Raw genomic sequence first — 26,873 nt, 5'->3', positions numbered from 1 at the left:
TGCTTATAGAAGCCAGTATTAGCTACTAGGGCAGTCCTGGTTTGTCAAAGAGCTTGACATCCAAACACCATTTCTCCTGAAATACCTTGGCTCTCCAGTGCACCCTGTTCTTACCCTGCCACTCATACAAGGGAGGGATTCAGATATTTCTTACCAGTTGTTTCTATGAGAAGCCTTCCCCACGTATTTACAAGTGCAGCTGTGAATGACTGTTTATTTCAAGTGACCACTGAGTTATGAAATGTTTTCCACACCTGAAATATTGCATGAAGCCTAGTAGCAACAGGGGAAGAGGAAGGGGAAGGGGAAGGGGGAGGGGGAGGGGGAGGGGGAGGGGAAGGGAAGGGAAGGGAAGGGAAGGGAAGGGAAGGGAAGGGAAGGGAAGGGAAGGGAAGGGAAGGGAAGGGAAGGGAAGGGAAGGGAAGGGAAGGGAAGGGAAGGGAAGGGAAGGGAAGGGAAGGGAAGGGAAGGGAAGGGAAGGGAAGGGAAGGGAAGGGAAGGGAAGGGAAGGGAAGGGAAGGGAAGGGAAGGGAAGGGAAGGGAAGGGAAGGGAAGGGAAGGGAAGGGATTGTCCTTTTACCATAACAAGGATCTAGATTATGCTTGTCCTGTGAAGAGAGAAACAAAAAATATATCCAGTCATCTTCAAAGACTTTTTCCTCCTCCATCTTCTTTGCCAGCCTGTTTGTTCACTCTTTCTGAATCACGGAGAAAATCCTTGAAAACAGTTATTTGGAAAATCATCTTTTGATACTACTTTGGACTTGCCCTCTCTCACACTTAAGTCAGTGGTGATATAATTCCTTCAGTCTGATGATGCACAATCTGATTCCTGTTTTGCAAGGACCTGATTCTGCAGTCATTTCCAGTTAAAGCCAAACTTCTTTCAATTTTATTCAGAACAGAACTGGGATATTGTTTTTCCCCATGTGAAGCCATATGTGCTAGGATAAACACAGAAAAATTAAAGTGATTGTTACAGCATGTAAGTTCTGTGACTTGTTTTACTCCAAGAGAAAAATAGCATATTGATTGGGATCTTTTTTTCCCCAAAGGGAAAGAAGTTATGTTCTTTCTTTCAAGATTTTGAAGAAAAGAATTAAAAAACAAAGCCTTAAAAACAAAGAAAAACACAGAGATAGCTTTCTCTAGCTATCACCTTTGTAGTACATGCAGAAGGAGGGCAACTGGGAGGCTGGTGGGTCAGTGGAAAAATGTAGGTAACTATAGAAGAGTTTATTTTATAGATTCTCAAAATAAGTTGCTGGTCAGGAAAGCTGCAGAGGAAAAAATGAGACGGTAGACTTAGAGCACATCATCAGCATTCACCAGCAGATGACTATAGAAATATTACATAACAAGAAGCGCCAAAAATTTCTGAGTCTACAAGTGGGAGGACAATATAGATACAAGAAAGCCAAGAAAGCCTCCAGCCTTCACAATTCTCTGGTCTCTTGGGTTTAGCTAGTGCTTTTAAATCCTCTCACTTACTGTTTCCCCAGTGCTTCTCTGTCAACCAAGCCCCCCATAAAATAATTAAACCAATAGGTAGTAATTTATAATACTGCAATTCATACAATCCCTCTTCATCATTTCATGATAATCCCAAATATTTTCTCTCTGTGGAGCATTAGCTTAAGTTGTACAGCTATCTACATAAAGGCAGCTTACCAAAATACCCCGTTGGAACAGCATTGTACACAGAGGTATAATAAATCCCTATATTTCTGAATAACCTAATACAGTTAGTACTGTTACACATACATGGAAACATAAGCTTTGAAGCTTTGCATCTCACCAGCATTATTTTTCTCCCTGCTTTATAAGCAGTTCTTCTAATGGTTATGCCAGAGCAACCTTGTTGCATTTTTTCTCCCTCAGATGACACTGCCTGGCCAGACTGTGATGCTTGGCTGTAAACCAAGAACTCCCTTGGACTCTTAAAGAGGGGGAAGGAGGGGGAAGAGTGGGCTGCATGGGTAAGGAGCATGTGCCTGGTTTCAGAACAGCAGTTAGTAATGAATAGCACAGATATCTTATCCAGGACAAGACTGTGTTGGTTTCTATTCAGCTTTCCAAAAACAAAGTGAATTAGACTGTCACTCTGTAATAGACTCTACTTCTTTGTTTGCTGTCGTATTGCTCATGCACTTGAAGCCTGAACTAGGTGCAACTCTTACAAATTACTGTGAAGCTTCATTTAAATTGACTGCTTTTTTAAAACTTCTAGGCCATTTTTCTCTTCATTACGAGTAGATCATGCATTTAAGACCACCTACAGAAAGAATCAGGCTCTAAAAAGTTAAAAACAAAAATGATCTCCTAAAAATAAAATATATTAGTAAAGAAATTGCCAAATGTTGAATAATAAGAAATGAATCAAAAATGAAAATACATTTTCTTCCATCCTTTCTACTCCCTTTCCCCTAAGCCCCCAACATCTGTTGGGAGCAGTTCTGATTTTCTGCTTAGGCAATTGCTTTGAATCTAAGCAGACCTAGCATAGTATTGTTTAAATAAATAAATAAATTATTATTAATAATAATATTAATAATAATAATAATAATTATTATTATTATTAATTATTATTAATTGTTATTATTAATAATACTAAGTATTTTGTCTTTGTCCCAGGGAGGTGGGATGGTATCTCATTAAACATAAACTGATAAACAGAGTTATGATATCTGTCATTGTCTGGGTTATCAACCCTAGCAGGAGTGGTTTGACTTATCATATGGCACCACTGGAATCCAGTTGCCACACGTTATACAAAATGACAGGGCCCATTGTAACAGCTGTATGTAATGGGAGTATGAATACAGCCATTTATCTTTCATAGAGAAATCAGCTAATCAAATACAGACATGTATAGTCTGTGAGTGAAACTTGCCAAAGTACATATTAAATAGTTCCATTCATTTAATTATTTAAAATTATATTGTTTCTGCACAATGAAGGATAATGAGTCCTATGAGCAGTTGCAATCATTGTTATGCCAAATACTTTACGCACAGGAGAAATTTGGAATATTCCCCTACAAACAAATTATAAAAACTGAAGGAAAACAAACAAACAAACAAACAAAAAACCTTTTCAAATGGAAGAAAAACAAAACAAACAAAAAAAAAAAAAACACGGACTGCCATTTCCACCCTCTAAGATATTTATTACCTGCATTAAGAAGATAAAATGAATTATCATCTTTTTATTACCATGTTTAGGTTTGATACAATGACTCAAGGAACACAGCTGTCCCCTTAGTTATTCAGTAACTTCTGCTGACAGGCCCAATTGTACATTCTACAAGAAATGTATGTTTCTTATTTGAAAAAGATACAGCTGTTCAATAAAGATTAAGGACTTTGGGGGGGTATTATAGAGACTTGCAAGTACTAAAATACTACACACCCTCCTGTATCTGCACAGTGATAAAACATTGGAGAAAATCTACCCATTAGCAGGGTAAGACGTCACTGGTTTCAGATACCAGGTGAGCTGACTCTTGGGTACCACCTCTGCGTAAACATTCCAGGTTCTGTGGAAGGGCACGGCAGACTCCTGTCATGGTTCTGCTCGAGTGGGCAACCGAGCTCCACCACAGCTGCTCTCTCACTCCCCTTCCTCAAAGAGGAACGGGGAGAAAATATGATGAAAAGGGCTCAAAGGTTGAGATAAGGACAAGAAGATCACACAAGAATTATTGTAATGGGCAAAACAGACTCTGCATAGGGAGATAGTGAGATTTATTGCTTATTACTAACAAGCTAGAGAAGTGAGAAACAAAGGAAAGAAACCAAAAGCACCTTCCCCCCCATCCACCCTCTTCCACCTCCTCCCCCCGAGCGGCGCAGGGGAACGGGGGAATGGGGGTTATGGTCAGTCTACAGCTCTTCTTCTCTGCCGCTCCTTCTCGGTCACTCTTGTCCTCTGTTCTGTGGGGTCCACCCACGGGATGCAGTCCTTGATGATCTGATCCGGCGTGGGCTTCCCACAGGCAGCAGCTCATCCAGAACTGCTCCAGATACGGGTCCGTACCACGGGGTCCATCCCTCAGGAGAAAACTGCTCCAACCTGGCTCCCCTACGGGCAGCAGCTCCTGCCAGTTCACCTGCTCCTGCATGGTCTCCTCTCCACGGGCTACAGGTCCGGCCCGGAATCTGCTCCGGCAGGGGTCTTCCACAGGCAGCAGCCTCCGTTGGTGCAGGTCCACCTGCTCCACCGTGGTCTCCTCCACGGGCTGCAGGGGGACATCCTGCTTCACCATGGTCCTCACCACAGGCCGCAGGGGACTTCTGCTCCGGCGCCTGGAGCACCTCACCCCCTCCTTCTTCACTGACCTTGGCACCTACAAGGCTGTTCCTCACTCCTCTCACTCTCCCAGCTGCTGTGTGGCACAGCGTTTTTTCCCTGTCTTAAACATGCTCTCACAGAGGCGCAAAACAACATCACTTATTGGTTCAGCTCGGGTCAACAGTGGGGCCCTTACCAAACATGGAGCAGCTTCTAGATCCTTCTCACAGAAACCACCCCTATGGCCCCCTGCTACCAAAACCTTGCCACATAAACCCACTACAACTCATCAGCAGTTACAGTTTTTATGGAAATGGAAGCTCAAGTATTTTCCCTAGACACAGTTGTTCCAGTTGAATAAATTTTTCATTTTCTTTTTTTCCTTTGTTTTAATAGCTTTAATGATTATTTTAACAGCATAATTAGTCTGGCTACAATCATGGCAAGCTGTACACATAGTCCTATCCTCTGAGCTTTGGATGAACTTGGCCCAACTAAGACTGGAGGGGTGTGAGAAGCATGGAAACTGTGATGGTTTCCAAGATTTCTGACATAAAACCCAGCAGTTTTTGCAGGTATTTTGCTCTGAGGTTTAGGTGTTAATAGATGCCAGGAGCCAAGACAGAGCACAGAGGAAGATGAACCCATGGAGTTTTCAACTGGAAAGACTTTGAAAGAATCCTCAAAACTGCCAGTTCCTGAGTTTCAAATGGATCTAATAACACTTACGTATAGAACTGAGTCACTTCAGAGCAGTCTCTGCTGCTCAGACGTGGCTGGGTGGAAACACACAAGGACTCAAGAAAGTCTGACTGAGCATCAGCCTCTAACCTCATTGCTCCCTCCATTAAAATAATTAATTAATTAATTAATTAATAATAATAAATAAAAATAAAAATAGAAATAAAAAAAAAATATCTCCAGGAGAAAAAAGGGAGTTTAAAATTTTGTGTTTTTTCCTACACCTATGCCAACTCTGAATTAACCTAGTACTAGTAGAGCTGTGCACAGGCCAGCACAAAGGAAAAAGAACAAAGCAGCAGTGATTGCTCAGCAGTCAGCACTGTACATGGGGCAGGGATTTTCCTGGTCATTTTTATCCAGTTGATTACCACAATTTGCTGGCCAAATTCTGTCACATCAGCAGATGCACTTCTTAAAAGAAAGCCTCTCCCAGTTTTGCACAGGCAGCACTCTCAGAGTTTGCAGGGTTACTATAGCACTTTTCATCAGAGATCCACTGTGAATTGCACTTTTAACCAAAGCCCTCAAAGATTAGAAAATTCTCACCACCGCTGGACATCTGCATATCCCCAAGTCAATTTATAAAAAGGGATGATCTTGTCCAGTTAAAATAGTAATATAATCCTTGCCTATAGCAATCTGAGACACGAACTGAAGTGCTGCACATAGATATCGTAGGGAAGACAGTGACCAAAACACATTTCTCATTTGTGGTTTGACTGATGCATGCAGGGAAAAGTAAGCAGCTTGGCCTTTTGATGGTCTGAAAGACAAAAGAATTGCTGTAATGAAATCATGAAACAGAGAGGGGGGGAAAATAATAAATTAAAGAAAAAATGAGAAAATTTTCATTCTGGGCACTCAGGCAACACTTCAAAACTCTATTTATAAAGGGAATGCTCAGTATCCCAGAGTAACAGTCTGCAGTGATTGAAATATAGCACCATGGGATTTGTTTAAGACTGAACCATGCTTTGTACTGCACTTAGATCTGCTGAAGGCAATCTAGAATGAATTATTATTCCATGAAAGCAGATATAGTCTAACTCCTACTTATTCAGCTGAAAGAAAACAATTCTCACTGGGGCAATCTGTGGTCATCACGGAACCATAGAAGATGTGGAAGACTTTCACAGGGTTTCCCATTCTCCCACCTTAAGGGAGCTATACCTCTATCCACATGATTCCTGTGCGGTGTTTCTGCTCCCCTTCCTTCAGATTCTCAGAGCCCTGCTGGTGTAGTTGGTCCTGCCATATTAAACCAGGAATGCTAGGTCAGGCATGGCTATGATAAACAGACAGGGGCAGTGCAGTGAAGAGCAGTGCAGAACTGCTTTTCAAATCTCACCCCAAAAACTGGTCCAACATGTGTGTGAAACAGCTGAACTAAAACATCAAAACTTGTTGTAGGGCAAAATTCAAGCCCAGTATATTTAAGTGCAGCCTGATGCGCTAGCATTAATTGAACACTTATTAAAAAGTGTATACCACTCCTTCTGAAACCATTTTTTTCTCAATTCCTTCTTTCTGTGCATATATAGAAATGTGCTGATCCTTATGTTGTCTCACATGTCTCACAGAAGCCCAGTGATACATTCATAAGAACTGACAACCTAGTCTTTGATTAATACTTTAAATATACTGGTTTAGAACTTACATTACATTTCTGATTAGTATTCACACACTGCTTCCATTCAAATCCAAATCTGTCTGTTATCAGGTTAACACTAAGGCTAACAGCTTAATTGTCTCACATCCAACCACACAACGTTACCTGTTATTATGTGACATTATATTGCTAATAGTTTTTCAAACTTGTGTTAAATAACTGCAAATAAAAGATGTTTCATGATGTTCAGAGGATCTTTATTGATTTTGCCAGCTGGTGGGCTGGCCTCCCATGTTCCAGATTTTCTCTCCTTATCCTGAGGTGAGTGGCCAAGCTCAACTAGACCAACCATGTAGCTTATCTTCAAAAGTTAAACTATAAAGATTTGCTTTCATGAATGTGTCCTTGAAAAACTGTTTATCGGGAAACTTTTCTTTAAAAAAGAAAAATGTTGGAAAAGATTCCTAAGTAATGTCAGAACTTCTTCTACTGGGAAAGGTTATTCAAGGTTTAATGATTGAAATTTTCCTTTGCAATGTAGTCATTATGAACTACTGTTGTTTGCCTTTTGAAACAAAAATGCTAGCTTGGAAATGCTCCTTTTTATTAAAAATAAAAAATAAAAATGATGTACAGCTGACAAAGTTCAAATAATTGGACAGAGCAGCAGAGCTTAAACCAACAATGCATTCGGCGCACAGACGTGATATCTTTTTAAATCTTCATAGGGTCTTTTAGCTTACAGTGAGATATTTCAGAATCCCAGACCACTGCAGAATAAAGGGTTTGCTCTTTCAGGCTTGCACCAATTTCCAGTGATATATATATATATATGTATATATATATATTTTTTTTTTTTTCCAAATGTTCATTTCTACCAGGTCAGTTCATAGTCTACTTGGTAAAGACATAGTTTCTTTTACAGACCCGGTCTGGAATTCTGCCAAACTGTACCAAAATAAATAAATAAATAAAATTAAAATGAATAAAATAAAAAAGCCAGAAACATACTATTGATGAAGCATCAGTATGGTCTGTCATTAACACTATTCTGTATTATTAACACATGATAAACCCAAAACTGGTAGAAAGCCAATAAAACAGGGATAAGGTAAAAGGAGTGCTAAAAATGAAAGCCACTGGAATAGGTAGACACAAGGCCAGCAGTTGGCTTCCTGCCATACAGGATGTCTCTGGTAGCCTACCTTCTCAGGGGAGCCATGTAGCTTGTGATTAAAACGTCACTCAGCTTTAAGTTTTAAAGTACTAACTGCTAAGTTTTAAGGACCTCTAGTTTATGGCTCATACGACTTAATCTAGATGCTATGAGCTTTGCCATGTCTGCGTCATTCCAAAAGTCAAAATACTATCTAGAGAGATAATCCTGTGTCACATTGGTTTTCTGAACGGGCTGCAACTGAGTGGAGGGAAAAAAAATAAAAATAAAATTCTATTACTTCTCCACATCCTAATGTGAACAGCTCTAATCTGTCCTTGTAGTGAGCCCATTATGATTTGTTTACGTCCCACTTGAGACTGAATGTTGAATTTTCCCAAGTGTTAACTTAATGTTACTGGCCAGCTAAACCGGCAATGATGTTTAGCAAGTCACTCATTTTGCAGCAAAGTGATGATGTTCCAAATAACAGACTGTATGCCTTGTGGGAAGGTCTCACATTGTCCTCAACCGAATCATCATGTAAAGCCTTTGAAATTTTTCTTAGTAAGTGGAACAAAGTTGTAGCTCAATCATATTTGCACTTCACTTGACTGAACAATCTCAAAATAAAGTCATCTTGATCAAGCCAAGTCCATGATGAACTTAAGAAACTCAGTAAGCTTCCTGGTGCACTGAGAGACTCTCAGAAATGTAGGACTTACACTGTGGAGGGAAGACCAGCTAAGAATGGAGGGAATCCATTTAGACATCCATGAAAGAAAGTAGTGGAATTAATATTTATTGTCAACACAAGTAAATATGCTGTAAGAGGGACAAGTGTGCTGACAACAAGAAGTTGAGAGAGAGACTCAGTAACCTTGTAGCAGCCAGTTAAGATATAACAATGGAAACAAAAAGGTTGTGTCACAAACCCTGTGTCCCAATTCCTGTGGCTGTATTTTGACATGCCCCCTTCCCCCAAAACAACAACAAATTATTTTTTTAAAAATGCTCTCCTGCTTACCTGACTCTGTGACCAGGAACTGAGCCCACCATGATAAATGCAGCAAGTAAAGCTTTGCCAAGTCCTGAAGTAAAAATTTTTGTGACAGCAGTGAAGGAAAACGCCTGTATGCTGCTGTTCCTCATGCTGTCCTTTTCCCATGACTGGAGAGCCATGATTTCCAAATCTGGCTGCTCAACAGCTGATATGCATTCTTATTGCATGAAATATGGTGTGGAGGTTAAATATACAACAGGATGTTAAAAAAAAAAAAAAAAAAAAAAAAAGGCAGAAAGTCAACCAAACCAGACTCAGGATAAATGTGGTGACAGAAGAGGAGCTTGATACAGAAATAAAAGTGACCCCCCCCCAAAAAAAAAAAAAAAAAAAAAAAAAAAAAAAAAAAGAGAGAAAACCAAGCCTCTAACATAAAAAAAAATAATATATATTTTTTAAATCCTTGAAGGCTATAAATTCAGCGCAAGGAGACAGCAACAAAAATATAACAGTAAGTGTACTGAAAAATCATGCTGTGAGAAAATGCTTTTTGCAGCACTGGCAACAAATCTGAGGTATTTCTTTGACACACTCCCCAGTTTTGCTAAATAAGTATGGAAAATTTATGGAAATTAAATTTAGTGATAAGCTGTTCCTGAAGCAAGACTGAAGGCTCGATTCCCTCCATCCACTTCAAACTCAGTTCAGTACACTGGAATCAAGCTGGAGTTCAAGCCGACCTGGAGATGGCAACCTCCATGTGGGACAGAGCCCTGACCGCCTGCAGGTAAGTGCTGGAACATGGGGAGCCCCCGCTGGGAAGCCCATGACTCCCTAGGTACCAGCAGTCCTGTACTTGCACACCCAGACATGCTGTCACACGGGACACCGATGCATCCTGCAATGTTGTATTTACTCTTGCTTCACAGAGATGTCTGTCCCATATGGATGCATAAATCAATGCACAGAAACCTGCCTAAGGCACATGGTAAGCATTGCTCTGAGGTGGCTTTCTTATTATTCAGTATCTTAACATAATTTCCGTTGTTTTTCCATCTCTAAATGTCATTATCAAAATGCCAGCAGGTATATTTCAAATACAGTAAGAAACAAATAAGCATGCCAAAAAGTAAAGGTTAAGTTGCTCTCCGTTTAACATCAACTGCTGTGAAATTGTGAGCGAGGCCAATGGACTGACCTTCCTGTTGTGGAAGGGACAACAACAAATTCTTGACGGTCTCCAAGGGAAAACAAGGGAGACCTTGCAAACATCTCTCTGCAGGGGCTTTAAACAATTGCAAAGGTTCTTTCCCAGGGCTGAGCTGTGTATTCCTTTGGCATACTTTCATGAAAGGGCTGGGTCTTTGAGGTTATCTGCAATGTGCTTAAGCTCAAAGCATTAACATGCCTGTTAGCTCAGTACCCTTCACATAGTTTTTCTGTTATTAAGGAGTAATTATAGCTCAGAAAAGGAGGATCTCAGAGATGAGCTACTAGACTGAGGTGAAGAAAAGCAGGTCTCCAGACTCTTTTCACGCCACTTCAGGCAAGAAACATGCTTCACATTTCTATTAACCCATCATGCTGCTTAATTCATAAGCTCTTTGAACAAAGGTGTTTTCTTTCCTTGTGTATGTAGGTACAGATCAGCAGCACTGTGGAACAATGGTCTAAGCCTCTTCACTAACAGTTACACACAAAGTGTTTTAAATATTGTGACAAGACCTGTGTTGCAATCCCCTATGTGAATAAAAGAATTAAAAACATTATATGGCAACTTTACTTCTACGTTTTTGAGAAGACTGAGCATTTAATTGCACCAGGTTTTGGTCACATTTCCTCTCAGCTTCCCAAATACATGTGCCTACTTCTTTACCTGCTTGCTAGTGATTTCCAGTCACTTGGGATGACGTCCCTTTGCACTATTGACAGCATCAGGAAGAAAATTCCACCGATAAGCAGGTTCTGAGAACTGCAGCATGTGTGTTAAGATTTTGCTGTCAACCACTGCAAAAAAAAAAAAAAAAAAAGTCTGGGTTTGGAGGCAGCTGTGGAGCACAGGGATATTTTAAATTGCCTCAGAGAATTAAAGTAAGACTACATTCAAAATCCTTTCACCAAGTCTAAGCATGCCAACTGAAGACATTTCAATAGATGACAAAGTTAATGTTGAATGTCATCTATTTTACTAGAAGAGATTGAGTGCTGCTTTGCAAATTGTATTTAAAGTGGATGGGCATGGTATCAGCCAAGGTGTGATACTGTTAGTAGGCACATTTGCATACCATCCTCACAAACAACTTACATACCTCTTCTCCACGGGCAACCCCTTCCAGCCCAAAGGCAGAGTGTTGATACATTGGCGTCAGGTTGGTCCAGTATCACACCACCACAAAGTGCCACAGGATCTCTGCACGCCTCCTCTCCATCCTGGACCTCTCTTGTGAAATTCATGGAGGAGTCCTGGACAGAAGTTCTCCCTCTCCAGGACACATGTACACCGGGGAGTGATGGCAGAGGGCTCTCAAAGGTTTGAAAGTAAGCCACAGACTTGGCCTCACAAGGATGCTGAAGACTGTGACAGCTACATAAGTAAGCACAAAGCTTGGTAATCTACAGTGCATGCGCTATCTGGCTAGCCCCAAAGAGCGCTTCAGCTCTTTCACTGGAGAAACCACCTTTTTTTTTTTTTTTTTTTTTTTTAAAGTCAGAGTACTGATCTTTGTGCAAAAGAATCACTTCATTTTGACACATTATGCAGGAAATTGGCTCCTTTTCATTAAGGATGCAAAAGCTTGATGGTCATGCCAGATTCATGCAAGTATTTGGACTGATCTGAAACCACCAGAGCTGCCTGTTCCAATAAGCTTTCCACAGATGCACGTCAGTATCCCCAGCACAAAATAAGAACCCCAAATTTCTGATTGAAATAAAGGATAAAAACTATGGGAGTCTGTAGAACGAATCATCCTCACCGCATAGAAGGAGAATATGGGAAATATTTTATATCATTTTTAAACACCACTTCCCTTATTTACTAAATACAAGGCCACTCATCCCTTTGTTTTGTGTACAAGCTGTGTTTCTGTTTTCCGTTGCTCACTTCTCTCAGAACCTCTGCTCAGCTCAAGAGCTTGTTGATGGACAGACCAAATGTGCTGCTTTAACCAGTTTTGTGATTCTGGGCTCCACACTGAAATCTTTGTGCATATCCAGCAAGGACACCACTCAGCAGAAACTGCAGTTATGTGTTCTGCAGAATAAAAATGGGGCAAACAAGCAAAACTATTGAAGAATGTTGTTTATACTAGGCTAAACTCTGCTCAGCTACAGAAGGGTAGCTGTATTTGAAATAAACAGAAATGGCCGCTTGTGACAGCTGCATTTCATCTCCTCCACAATGGCAATGGGAAAAAGAACAAAGTGTATCAGTGCTAAGAATATTTTAATAGGACTAGGATTAAATTTAATTGCCTTGTCTTAAGAGATCATTTTATCAAATCCACTGCCTTACTCCCAGCTAAAGCCCAGTCAGCATGCCTCTGGCTCTTTAAAATAGTGAGAGAGCAAGAGAGCATTTTTTCCACATGTTAAGGCAGGCATGAGGCATTTCTACTTTGCCTGGAATAAAACATGTATGAGAGGTGTTGTTTATTTGTTACTTCCAACCTCACCTGTGAATGCTTGTGGCTGCTGAAGCAGGAGTCTATGGCAGCATGTTTCTAGGATCACGAGGCTGATGGCATTTTGTTTACCTCTGCTTTGCTATAAATAGGTGAGTGAGTAACCCCAGATGTAACACTTCTGCTCTGGGTGTAAGGATTTCCTTCGCCGAGTTCCTAAGTGGTGAAAGTGAAGATTTAATCAGTCTTTACACTTTTATATTTTTTAAATTATTTAACTTTTATTACTGTTGCACCATTTATACAATTACATATAATTTCAATGCATCCATTGTACATTTTGTTTTTTTCATTTGTTTTCCAATGAGTGTGTGTTGGTGTCTGTGACACAGAATGGAAGAGAAACTGGAACTGCAATGAACGCAGACTTTTTCATTTCCACTGACCAATAAACAGAACTACAGGTGCACCCAACCACAGACATGCATTAACTCGTCATGAGAAATCTAGGTAGGCTAAGTAGGATGAGAATGCTTTTTACTCCCAAAAAATATTTGGAGAGGAAGAATTGGAGGATTGGCATTGAGAAATATGTGGACAGCTAAGTGGGTTTTGTCTGAAAGTTGGCATTCATCCACTGCATAAAAAAAAATATCAAAATAAGAAAGGCTGTAAATAAAATTTAAAAAAAATAAAATAAAATAATAACACAGAAAATACTGCTTTCATAAAGATCTGATTGCCTTGGCACAAACCCAGTGGGCAGAATCAAACACATCACTCCCAAACCCCATTACAGAACAAAAAGAAGATTTTGATACATTGGTGGAATGCATTTACAGCAGTTCAGATACAAAAGATGTGCTGTACTTTCAGACATCCATCTATTTTACTTTTTTTTTTTTTTTTTAATCCAGGACTTGTGTCAAGTTGGCAGAAAGTATATTAGATATTTCCCCACAAAAATACTATTTGGATTCTCCCCCCTCCCTCCCTCCCAGCTTGATGGGACATCCTTTTCATTTTTTTTATCCTTTTCTTTCTGGGCAATACTTATTGTTATTTCAGATCTGAAATGAGTTAGTATAGCTGAAAAAATAAAAAAAAAAAGACACAGGTTGTTTTAAGTGGTTGTTTCAACAGGCTGTCCAATTTAATCTTGCACTGCTATGGTTTGATCCGAATTAGTTGCTGGGGCTTCAGAAGGTTTCACTTCCTCTGGTGGGGCTGCGGGGTCCGAGGCCTTGGCAGTGGAACTAGGTGCTGCTGTGGCTGCTGCGCTCTCCTTGGAAGAAGGTGCAGCCTCGCTGCTGCTAGGTTTTGAGTCTGAAGCTGGGGCCACTTCGCTTTTAGTTTCTTGGGCTGCAGGCGTTGCGGGAGCCTCAGTCTTTTTGGCTTCCCCTTCTTCTTTGCTCTTGTCATCTGCTTTGCTGGGAGCTGTGGCTTCTGAAGGCTGGGAAACTTTTGCATCACTGCTAGGCTCAGAGGTTTTGGGTGCTTCGCTACTGGCAGCAGGAGCAGAGGCTGCAGTTGGCTCCTCTTGCTTGGGTGCCTGTTCATTGTTCTTCTGTGGCTCTACTTTCGCATCGACAACAGCCTCTGACTTCTCTGGTTCTGCTTTCTGGGTTTCTTCCTGGGTCACTGTTTTCTCTTTCTCCCCTTCTTTTTCTTCCGTCTTGTTGGCAGCGACCTGAGAATCCTTCTCGCCCTTCTCCTCCTTGTTGTTCTCCTTCACTTCTGTGGTCTCTGTGGTTTGCTGGGCATCCTCAGCCTCCTTTGGAGTCTCCTCTTCCTCAGCTGCTGCTCCTTCAGCCTTCTTGTCTTTGTCTTTAGCTTTTTCATCATTGACACTGTACCCCTTCTTCTTCTTGCTCAGTTTGCCTCCCATTTTGGAGCTCTGAAATGGAAAAGAGAAAGAGGTGGTTACCCAAAACACAGTGTTTACCACTGAGAGAAACAAAAGCAGATCAGCTGAAGTGCAAGAGGGAAATTTCAGTCTCCAGAAAAGGGGGACAACATCCATTTGGTCACACTGAGCCCGCTGAGCACTGCTGCCGCCGAGCCTCCAGCCCTACAAGCCTACAGCACCGCGGTCCCCAGGCCTGGCTCTGCCCCATGCCTTATGGACAGTCAAGAACCCCTCCAACTCTAACTGCTCCTAATGGCAGGAGAAGGGAGGCATAAGATGTTGGAGGAATAGCATATACTGCAACCCCTTCCACCCTGAGAAAGGGATGCAGGATGAGGAAGCCAGCCCCACATGGCAGAACAGGTATGGATGAGAAACATGGAGCCTGAACTACAACAAGCCCCCTGCCCCTTGGTAAGGCAGCTAAAGCAACAGGGGCACCCCTAAGCTGTGCATATGATGTGGTATCGTGCAATAAGAAAGATGGGGAGAGACGGGCATGTGCTTTGTGGCCTCTGCCCAAGGTTTTCAAACACCAGAAGTGACTGGGTACGCATTTCTGCTGCTTAAAAGAAATGATATGGCTGCACACATTGAGCACACTTGTAACCATACCGGCATTTACATATCCCGTGTGTGCAAGTCTCAGCTAAGTATATACAACATCTTTCACAGTACTTCAAAGCAAACTCTGCCAATTAAATCAGGAGACACTTTCAGATACATTGTTTCACTCATGAACTTCAAAATCCCTACAATTGCCTAAAAAATACGTTCCTGATATTAAAACAAGTATATCATTCAGACTCAATAAACAGTTAATAAAAACATAATCTCATGGTTTCACGTCATTTGAAAACAGTGGAGAAGGTAATTTTTTTAAGTACTGCCAAACAAATGTTTATGAGCTTCTCCAAGTGGAGCTCAATCATTCTAATTTTCTGTTTTTCCAATGTACATAGTCTTGTAGGCCCTATATTTTTTCACACACTTGCAAAATTCATGAATACAGACCAGTAAAAATTCATATGAGTGCTCATAGAAGGCTGTATAGTAAATTTCTTTAACTACCACTGAGAACTGGCTACCTCTCAACAGCTACCACTGGTACAAGGCACAGGCACAGCCCAAGAGCAGACCTTCCACATGTCTTGGGCAAAAATAAGAAATTATGATCAGCAGAGAACTGTCTGATTTCAGGTCTCAATGAGAATAATAATTTGCAAATATTGTTGAAGGGTCAGCACATAGCCCTGCAAAATGGTAACCTAATGTTGCTTAAACCCTACTTTGTTGTTGGGGATTTTATGAGTAACAACACTAAAAGGATAAACTTCCACAGAGCTGCACTTGAGCAATCTAATCTCTACCTTTATGGCAGAGATACCACTTTTTTATGTATTTAGGGGCAGGCTATGGACATTAGTTTGTTTTCTAGACTTCCTGATACTCCATAAAAATTGCTTCAGCTTACTGTTTATGTACAGTTAAAACCAAAAAAAAAAAAAAAATTTTTTTTTTTGAAAGGGCTTTTGCAAATCAGCGGGATCAGAGATTTATACTGAAGTCATGTGTGCATCCCAATCTGCAATCCCTAATTAAGCCTGTATTTGTTTCCCAGCAAAACCCAGATACTGCAAGCTTAATTTCATTTGCTGTATCTTCTGCATTTTTCCAGATTTTGCTATTTTGTGTGTAGTAACTCACCATGATTTATTTCTTTTTCCACAGAAAGCTTTTAACTGCAGATAGAGCTGGCTACAGAATGCATATGCCAAAGGACCTTTAATAAGCAGAGAAGCATGCATATGAGACAAGTGCTCCCAAACTAAGAAAAGAAACGCGCACTGTCTTTGCTCAGAGGTATGCTGTGAAATCGCTGTGTCTCAATTTGCATCACAGCCAGCTGGCTCCAGACAGTGGAGCAGAAGATAGGGAAGAGGTTCAGAGACTATCATTATGGTCTATTAGTAAATATTTACAGTTGCAAATGGACTGCCACCTTCCAGAGCAGTTTCAGCTACTTTATAACAGAACAGATTTGCTCCTTGTGACACTGAATCCTAAATCTCCCTTTTTAAAAGCCTTCATCACAGCTATGCCAGGCTATCATGTAAAATCGCAGCAATCACTAGGGTTATCAGCCAGCCCTGCAGGTAGCAATGGTTCCTTTCCCCTCTATCTGAACACCAAACCCTCTCCTCCTCCTCCTCCTCTCCCAGTCCCCAGTAGCATATCCAGGCCCCCTTGTTACATTTTCCAGGAAAAAAAAAGAAAAAAGTGCTCCATTGTGACAAACAGATGCTGGTCTGGTCCCTGTCCCACCTTAATCCTGCCTGAAGGAGAGCTCTGCACTGTCCAGCACAAAGAGTCATAGGGTGCAGCAGACAGAAAGCAGACCTTAAAAAGCATTTTGAAATTAAAGCCATCTGCACCTGGAAGAAACCTATCACACAGACCAAGCCATGTAACCATCTCTGTGTCTGTGTTGAGTATTCTTGCATGGCTAATCCTGCCTTGTGCTATATGAAGGCAGAATGCCAAGTCTTTCCCGAATTTATTCACAAGGAATTATTGTCCTATCTTAAGTGTACTACACCAGTTTTAATCTCTTCATCCAAGTCACTTAGCTTTGCTGGCAATCGGGTCACTTGGTTGTCTGAACAGTGTTGGGTTTCTGAAACCAGGCATTCAGAGTAAAAAAAGGAGAAAGTGAGAGAGATGGAAAAAAAATTAAAAAAAATGTGAAAAGAAAGATCAAAGGAGAGAGAAAAAAAAACCTGCCACAGTGACATTTTATTTAAAGAAAACACTCCCTGAAGAAATGTCTCAGTGAAAAGTCTCACAAGTGAAATAACAAACTGCTTTAAACCACTAAGGCCTGTATGTATACGGTGTTAAATCCACTCGGCATTACTGCTTACATACTAGCATTTGCAAGAGTGAGGACTTTTTTCTTCTTTCTTGACAAAGGGATACAATCTAAAAAAAGAGAATGACAACATCTTAAAAAAAAAAAAAAAAAAAAAAAAAAAAAGTTGAATCAAAGACCATGAAAAAAATATATAAATAAATTGTCTCCAACTATTCAAAGCCCAGTATACCTTCTACTTCTTCTACTTATACCTTTTACTACTTACTGCAGTCATGTAGTGGTTCCTGGCTCTAGCAGCTATCAGCTGAGTGCAAAACACTTTGCAATAAGCACATCCAAAAGGGGGATCCTCAAAATTTCTGGTGCTGAGCACCTTTCCTGCAAAATGGCACAGGATTTGATGGCTCTGCCTCTTCACTACTTGACAGGAAATGGTCTGGAGACAGACTAGAAGCAGTCTTGATATAAGTAGTTGCAATATATTGGTTATTTTCAGGCAACTTTGAGAAACCCGCTGGCAGACCAGTACTTCTGAAGAGCACAGTTAAATGCAAAACATCAAAGTTACAAGAGACTTCATCTGCTTTGCAGCATGTTTAATATTCTTCACCTGTTGTGCTCTTCCCAGGGAACAAGAAACAGATCCAGTGAGCACTAAAGAGGACTTCTACAACAGGAACAAGGATTTCTTGAGTTCCTAAGAGCTGCTGGCCATTCTGCTCATCCTGAAGTTTCCATTCTACTCCAGAAAGCAGGAAAATAATGGAGAGCTTGCACAGGTTATCTTCCTTATTGTACAGAAGAAATAATCTGACAGTATTTGCATTACAAAATATCACATCTACAGCTCAGCTTGAACATGTTAAGCCCTTTAAAAATTGAACATTTACAATAATCAGGATTTCCTGGAATAATAGTGTCAAAAAAAAAAAAAAAAAAAAAAAAAAAAAGGACAATGTCCATAAGACCATAGTATAGCAAGAAGAATTCACAGATCATTTCAAATTTTATAGGTGAAGACTAAACTGATAGGATGGCAATGAGTCCCTGGAACACAGGACACATGCATTCGTACAGTTCAGGACAGAAAATATTATTTCCAACTTTTATATTTCAAATTGTGCTTCTATAATGAGTAAATTCCTAGAATGATACTCTTTCTTTCTCTCTTCTGTCAGTAATGGTTTGTCTGCTCAGGTAGATTTCTTTAGTGCATGTAATATTCCAAAAATGTCATTTAGCAAACACTTCCATATCCCATGAAAGGGTCTGTCTCTCCCAAAAACAGACAGAGGAGGAGGACAAGCTGTCACCCTCAAAGCAGAAAACAGCACATCAGGAAGGGACCACTGCATGCCTGCCAAAGCTAACCTTCCAAAGCTCATGCTCAACTTCATGTAAAGTGTGGGGAACTCAGTCAACCTCCAAAAAAATACAGTTCATGAAGGCAACAGGTATCTTCTGAAGTCCTGCTGCCTTTGGTGCAATGCAGGTGTGTGAGGCAGGTCCGTCCAAAGTAGCCCTGGTGCAAGCCAGTTCCTGAGCATGAATTGTCTCACATCACCTGCAGACAGGAGCTGCAAAATGCACATCCCTTCCAAGGCAAGATTTCAACAACCCAAACCAAAAGAAATAACAATCCCAGAAAGTGCTCCAGAACCAACTATTCAAAATAAATAAAAATATCTTGAAGAAAGCTTTGCATCTCTGTTACTTCATTGATTTGCTTTACACCTCTGTTTTGAAAAAGCAATGGAAGTTTTTATAAAGGGATATTTATATAGAGACTTAGGCAAATAAGGGATTTTCAAGCATAAATTTCAAAGTATTTTTGAAAACTTACTACTTCTTAAGATATGCAGTACAATTTCATGATTCTCCTTATACATACACACACTATCCTAACTCACCAGCCCCAGACAACCAGTTTACTGGGTTAATTTTAGAAGATGTCTGTAGTAAACCCCCATACAGAATTTGATTCACTAGCCCTGCCTTCAGCCACAAAGCCCTGCTTCTCTGTTCTTTCTCAATTATCCTCACAAATCTTTTTCTTCTGCCATTACTTGGAATTAACAGAGCAGAAATGTTAGGTCTCATTCAGGTTCAAGCCTCTTTACAGCTCAGTAATAGTGACTTTTCTTTTTCTCCTCTTCTCTCCTGGAAAGTGGGCAGCTGAAGCAATGCCATACCTGCAGGTCTGTGATAGCAGCTTCACGTATCATAACATAACAAGACATCAGCTCATTAGATGCATGCATGACCTGTGGTTTCCACATGTTAATGGTCGTTCCAGGTGAGTCCTTAAAACTTAGTGATTCAGCATGTTTATTGCTGCAAGATGCATGACAGTACACTGGGAACATCTCAGCTTGGTGCTTGGGGAGTGTGTGACCAGTCTGTGCTGTTTTCTTTGCTGACCACTTATAATCTTTTCTCATTTCCTCAGTTTGTGCACAGGCCTGTAACTACTGTACCTCCTTTTCTTCCTCCAAAGCCTTATTAACCTCAAGATCTTGTAAAGGAGCATGGAGTAAATGAACAGTAAATGCTTAAAACCCAGAAATTGTGCTCACATGATTTTCTAACTTTGATATTTAAAAAAATCCAATGCCAGTTTTGTTACTGTCTTGTTTTCTTCTAATAGACAGCCAGTAGAAGAATCCTAAGAAGTTGTATTGCCAAGTCTAAGGGTGTAATTTTCAGCCAGATTTTAGTCCTGTTTTTCTTTGGTTAGAAGTAGAATACCTCTGTTGTATTTTTTTTATTTTTTTTTTTATGAAGAACTTTGATTTTTAAGTTCTTTTAAAATTATTTGGGACAGGTATACCACAGAAAAATGGGAAAGACGGTGTACTTTTTAAATATTAGCCACTTATCATTAACATATGTGAATTATGAGCATTTATAATAGATTGCCATTATGAGGCTTATAATAATTTAAGTACACTGCAGGCTGATATGAAATTGTGTCTGGATATTTAACAACTCATACATGAGTAACTTGTTCACTTGAAAAGTATAACGATTTATCAGAAAATTTAATAAACATATGACGATTATTTTGTGAGCAAATTAAAAATTTGTACCTGAGAATTACTAAGATTCATGTGAAATACTTGGGCTCTGGGGTATGTATTAATTCATCAGTTAGGAACCCATTTTTCCAGGAACAGAATAGTAATGAAGATCAGCAGATTCATCACAGGCAAAGGCTTTGCCAAAATTATCAACTCACATTAGCATCAACCTGAAACCACAAGTACTTCACATGCATAATTCATCTTTGCTAGCTAGCTAGGCAGAATTCCTAAATAAGACAAAATCTATCAATTATTTGATCAAAAAGTGATGAAGATTTCATGGGTTACATTGAAAGCAGCTACCAAAGTCTTTGGATATACCCCTCCTCACTTGGAGGACTCTACAGCTGAAGACCATAGAGGTGCATAACCACTGAAGGTCCACTGCCCAGTCTGACTCTGGTCAGACACCAACACTACTTTAGATTTAGGAGCTTCTGCAGAAACAAACACATCAAGGTTCTGTATTAGGTAGTCTCTGCATGTGTCACCCTTTATTAAAGCCACTTGTGCAATACTGAGCTGTGCACTGTATGAAGACATGATGTAGAGCTGCTCTGTTGCAGCTGGCTCCCGAATGCAGTATATGTCATTGCTTTAAGCTGTTACACCCTTAGCTTCCCTGGCTACAAAGCCATCTAGAAAACATCTAGAGAACATGGACTTATGTGCCATGCCTTCCCAAGTCCATAAGCAGCATGGAAGAGATGCTCTGCTATGTACAAACACCTACTCACCCCAGGCAAGGCTGTGCTTTGTAGGCCGAGACCCCATTTTCTATTTTCTATACACTTTAATGTCTTTATCAGTGATCTGGATGAGGGGATCAAGTGTACCTTCAGTAAGTTTGCCAATGACACCAAGCTGGGAATGAATGTTAATCTGTTCACACATAGGAGGGCTCTGCAGGAGGATCTGGATAGACTGGAGCAATGGGCCAACGCCAACTGTATGAAGTTCAACAAGGCTAAGTGCTGGGTCCTGAACTTGGGGCACGGCAACCCCATGCAGTGATACAGATTTGGGGAAGAGTGGCTGGAAAGTTGCCCATTGGAAAGGGACCTAGGGGTATTGGTCGATAGCCAGCTCAATATTAGCCAGCAGTGTGCTCAGATGTCCAAGAAGGCCAACAGCATCCCAGCTTGTATCAGAAACAGTGTGGCCAGCAGGACCAGGGAAGTGATTGTCCTTCTGTATTCAGCCCCTCACTACAAGGGCATTGAGATGCTGGAACCTGGACAAAGAAGGGCAATTAAGTTGGTGAAGGGTCTAGAGAACACATCTAATGAGGAGTGGCTGAAGGACCTGGGGTTGTTTAGTCTGGAGAAAAGGAGGCTCAGGGGAGACCTTACTGCTCTCTACAACTACCTCAAATGAGGCTGTATTGGTGTGGGGGGGTCAGTCTCTTCTCCCAAGCAACAAGTAATAGAACAAAAGGAAATGGCCTCAAGTTGTGCCAGGGGAGGTTTAGGTTGGATATTAGGAAACATTTCTTCACTGAAAGGGTTGTGAGGCTTTGGAACAGGCTTCCCAGGGAAGTGGTGGAGTCACCACCCCTGGAGGTATTTAAAAGACATGTAGATGTGGTGCTTAGAGACACAGTGTAGTGGTAGAATTGGCAGTGCAAGGTTAAAGGTTGGATGTGATGATCTTAGAGGTCTTTTCTAACCTAAATGATCCTGTGATTCTATCTGACCAGCTAATATAGATAGAAATAGCATTAATCCAGTTCTCCTTAGACACTTCTCCCTAGCTGATCTGTTTTAGTATTAACATTATTTGATACTTTCTAATTGCAGGTTTCAAATCAGAACCTCACTGCTTTTGACACATCCGTTTTTTCAGTAATCCAACACAATGATGCACTGCCCAGCAGCATAGATACAATTGCCAGTGCCTCCAGTTTCATCCCTGGCAGCTCCTCCAAGCCTGTTTTGCACTGTTTATACAGAAACATGAGTCATATTAAAAATCAAGCAACACAGAAGAAACATGAAGTAGATTATTTTAACAGTGTAGTGTATGCATTGCTTAGTTGTGTTTTCGGTTTGTTCAATGCTCCAATTGCTGAAATGAAAAATGCTTCCATCCATTTTTATTTGCCTCATCTGCCCTATTCAATATACCAGCCTTCCTACAGGCTTGAGACCTAGCTCATGTTCAAAGCATTTCTCCCATATTCAGATTACCTGCATATATTCCCTCTGTCAAAAAAAAAAAAAAAAAAAAAAAAAAAAAAAAAAAAAAAAGCAGCGTACAGACGTGCTCGTACAGATATACACATGCAGTCAAAAGTCAGCCTGCCCCAGACCAAGATCATAATCACACTATTGTTAGGCACATAGTTGGAAGAGGGAACTCTGCTGTAAACACCTGTTTTACAGAGACTGAGATTAATTTTACAACACCTCCTGTAGAAAGAGTTTGCAGGCTTCAAAACCAACCTGAAAGAATAAGCCAAAAATAAAAGTCCATGCCTCCTCCTTATCCATTTCAAGTTACAACGTCACTTTGGTTTTTATGTGTGACTCCCCAAGAAACAGTTTAATACATATGTTACAATAGCAAAAGTTTTCTAATCTGTATCCTAGATTTAAGTTCCTCAATAGGAAATTATGCAAATTTCAGAGGTGCTGATTACCCACACCTGTTTAGGGCCCAAGCGTGCTCACGGCAGAGGCAGAGGTAAGATTCCACACATATTATTCCAATTATGGTGAACCACTTTTTGTTTCCCTCAAATATTTTAAGCACCACCACCACATCTAACTACAAAAACACGCAAAATGATGAAAGCCTAGATAACAGGACAATTTCCTTCCAATTTGCATTTTACTCAAAACGTGTCCCTTTGGCATTATCTCCATCACAGATGTCAGTACCAAAAATATATTGCCATGCTTGGCTTATAGACCCCTGAGACATTTTGGGTGCCTACAGAAGAGACACTCTAAAACTGTAACAGTCAGATGCTAGTAAGCAATGAAAATATTTGCCTTCTCCACGCTACAATCTTGGTGAAAAGCAGGTGTGCTAAAACCTCCATCCTGGAGGGACTGTATGCTGGGAAATCTTTTTTTTTTTTTCAAGTGTAAAGCCAATCACTTATATATCTCTATCTCCTGAACAAAGAACATTCAGCCTTATACTAAACATGCAGTATGAGGCATGTGGCTTTTCAAATTCATGGTTTCTGTACCAGAGTACAGCTACAAGGAAAAAAAAAAAAAGTAAAAAAAAAAAGAAAAAAGTTATATAATCCTCATCTGCATGTTTCTTTCAATAACTAAGGATCTCAGCTACTGTTTGAATAAATAGAAAAGTTACCTGCCATTTCCTTAGCAAGGACATGTACAACCACATTCACTTTTTAAAAAAAAACACCTTAAAGTATTAAACTAGGGAACTGTCAGTGGAGATAATTATTTATGGGGATCTACATTTACACTATATCTGCTAAAGATTCCATACTTTAAAAAACTTTATTACTTTAATGCCCATTTAACTGGTCAAACTAGTTTCAATCAAATTTGAGACAGTCCTTAGAATATAAATTACAGTATACAACAATAAACGTATACATTCAGTTTGAAATCCTGGAACTACCAGTTTTATTTTGAAAATGGATTCTCCAATGTGATTGTCAAAGTCTTCTTTCTTTCCCATCTCTAGGCTGCTCACTGGAAACAGTGCTAGGTATATGCCCCAGCTATAAGGAAACATACTACAGCTGGGAATAGGACTCTAAACAGACATTTCAGACCTATAATGGGACACAACAATCTTCGGGCCATACATTTTCCTTTTTATGTTTGCATGACACCCTCATTACAGGCAGTGAAACCACATTTGTAATTGTGAACCAAATCCAATTGATTATAAATCAACAGTGTGCCGTGGTAGCCAAAAGGGCCAGCTGTGTCCTGGGGTATATCAGGCATAACACTGCTAGCTGGTCGAGGGAAGGGATTGTCCACTCTGCTCTGCCTGGTGCGGCCTCACCTCAAGTACTATGTGCAGCTTTGGGCACCACAATATAAGAATAAAATTATTAGAGAGTGTCCAAAGGAGGGCTACAGAGATTGTGAAGGGTCTAGAGGGCAAGACATATGAGGAGTGGCTGAGGTCCTTTGGTTTGTTCAGCCCAGAGCAGAGGAGGCTGAGGGGAGGCCTCATGGCAGCCTGTAGCTCTCTCATGAGGGGAGCGGAGGGGCAGGCGCTGAGCTCTGCTCTCTGGGGACAGCAACAGGACCCGAGGGAATGGCATGGAGCTGGGACAGGGAAGGGTGAGACTGGGTGTTAGGAAAAGGTTCTTCACCCAGAGGGTGGTCAGGCACTTGGACAGGCTCCCCAGGGAAGAGGTCACGTCACCAAGCCTTACAGAGTTCAAGAAGCCTCTGGACAATGCTCTCAGACAGAAGGTCTGATTTTTGGGTGGTCCTGTGCAAATCCAGGAGTTGGACTGCATGATTCTTTTGGGTCTCTTCCAACCCAGCATATTCTGTGATTCTATGATTCCCAGTTTTGTTTTCCTTTTTCAAACACAAGCTGCCACTTCTGACTGCAGCAGATGACCCCACAGTCACACTGCAGTGAGGAAGGTAACAGGGAGTCAAGGCCAGCGGCCATCCACCTGGTGCAGTGTTCACTGCTGTGGGGTGCGTGGCAGTGTTCATGAGGGCACTGCAAGTCCTTCTTTCCAAAACACGCAGTGTCTGCCTTACTCGGCAAAATAGAACACTAGCAATTTAAGTGAAGCACTTATTGTCGACTCTTTTATTCCATTACCTAACTATTAAAGAATTATAACATCTACAATCTAGTTGACACATTCCTTATCCTCTTATATCAGTATCAGTGAAGCTCCATGTTAAGCTGCACTGCTAGCTTTTCTCCATTTTCTTCAAAAAGAATCAATTGCAGACCCACCTGATAATCCAGCAGATTGGTATTGGGAGAGGTGACTTGATATTAAAAAAGCACTCCCCATTCTGTTCCTTCAAACGTGCATCAGAGAACATAGAGCTGCTTCAGGTAATGGCGATGCACCCACCTTCCTGCTAACCCTGGCCTTGAACACCTCTGTGGCATTCCTCAGAAATGAAGGTTTGTACAAGAATCAAAGAATCAAGCCAATTTCATCCTCCAGTTAATGTGCAACAGTTAATGACTGTTAAATTAGTCATTGAACCGTTGTTCTGAACATACTTGCAAGTTTAACAGTGCATTAGAAAGCTGAGCATAGTTGCAGCTGTAGGACAGAGCTACACATCAGGCCTCCCTGGTAGAAACTAACCTGCAAGTGGTCAGCACAAAACCTACTTTCCACCTCAGCAGTACTTACAGGGGATTTTTACACTGACTTCCTGAAGTGCTGCTGCATTTCCCCTTGCAATAACCACTTTTGCCTTTACATCTTTCTGTACACAGTTTCCTTTTAAATGAAAAATTCTGTACTGAAGTCAACGTACACAAGTTCAGTCATGTTTCACATAGCATCAAAACTACCTGTAATTAAGCCCTGCAAGACTTTGGGCTGAAATACAAGTATTCCTCACGCTGTGAAGAAATTCCCCCAACTTGTGAGCACAGTATCAGTGTCAGCACCTTATCAGCTCTCAGCTTCTCATGGCTCTGTCGTAATAATGTCTTGTAGTGAAGACATGTTCAAAAGAAATGGGAGAAATGTGAGTTGGAATGCTCAACATCTTGGAAAACCTTTTGCATTCACGTTCCCAGACACTTTCTTGTGCCTTTTAACATTTGCTACCTCACTGCAGCTCGCCCTATTACATCAGGGTAGTCACTTAGGTCATTCTCACTTCCTGGTTCTCACACTAGTACAATATGCATTTTTGTCAACAACATACACATAACACAAAAGAAAAATCTCATGTTCCAGACTTTCTTTTTTGATCTCATTTAGAATGTATGTTTATACTGGATTATTTATTTATTTATTTATTTATTTTTAACAAAGCATTGCATTCAAACTACCTGGCTTACTGGTTTCACTCTAGTCACAGGGGGAGGATTATCAAGATAACTGGCATACAACAGTCACTGGCAAGCAAAGAGCATCAAGCATTTGATTTCTGTTTGTGTCTTGCAAATGTCTTTCTCCACCATTTTTACCACTACTCATTTACATTCCTCTAATGGCTGTTCAAAATACTAGGCTGCCTCAGGCACTCTTTTAATTAAGACTAGCAGTAGCTGCATTTCTTCACTAAGATGAAGAACCATAGGTATGCATCAGCAGACATTATCATGTGGAGCCTATTACACTCCTTAGGTGTCGCATTTTGAAAGTAAGCTATAGAGTGCCATAGATGACTATGAGGAAAAAGGCAGAGTTTGCTTTTAAGTTTCAGTGGTGTAAGCTGACACAGGGCACGGCAGAATCAAAACAAGCTTTATTAGAGAGCTTTGTCTTCTGTCCCAATATGACAATGGTTTGCTTTCAGAAACCCACTTTGAAAATGTAAAGTGTTTCTAAGAAATCCAAAGTAAAAGCTATGCCAGGAAACAAGCTGTACCACGTCATGTGTTGGGTTGTCAGACATGTCAGCCAGGAT

General features: G+C 40.6%; 1 protein-coding gene across 1 annotated transcript in view; it reads right to left on the bottom strand.

Moving 5' to 3' along the window:
- Positions 1 to 13,441: 13,441 nt before the first annotated feature.
- BASP1 (brain abundant membrane attached signal protein 1) overlaps positions 13,442 to 26,873 on the bottom strand; it is a 51,644-nt gene continuing 38,212 nt past the window's right edge. The window contains exon 2 of the mRNA XM_084281553.1: positions 13,442 to 14,325. Within this exon, the coding sequence (XP_084137679.1) occupies positions 13,582 to 14,316 (735 nt within the window). The 5' untranslated portion in view covers positions 14,317 to 14,325 and the 3' untranslated portion in view covers positions 13,442 to 13,581. The remainder of the gene's footprint in view (positions 14,326 to 26,873) is intronic.

The sequence above is a fragment of the Netta rufina genome (assembly GCF_964035555.1).
Source record: "Netta rufina genome assembly, chromosome: 2".
Classification (NCBI taxonomy): Eukaryota; Metazoa; Chordata; class Aves; order Anseriformes; family Anatidae; genus Netta; species Netta rufina.
This window is presented reverse-complemented; position numbering and strand designations above follow the sequence as displayed.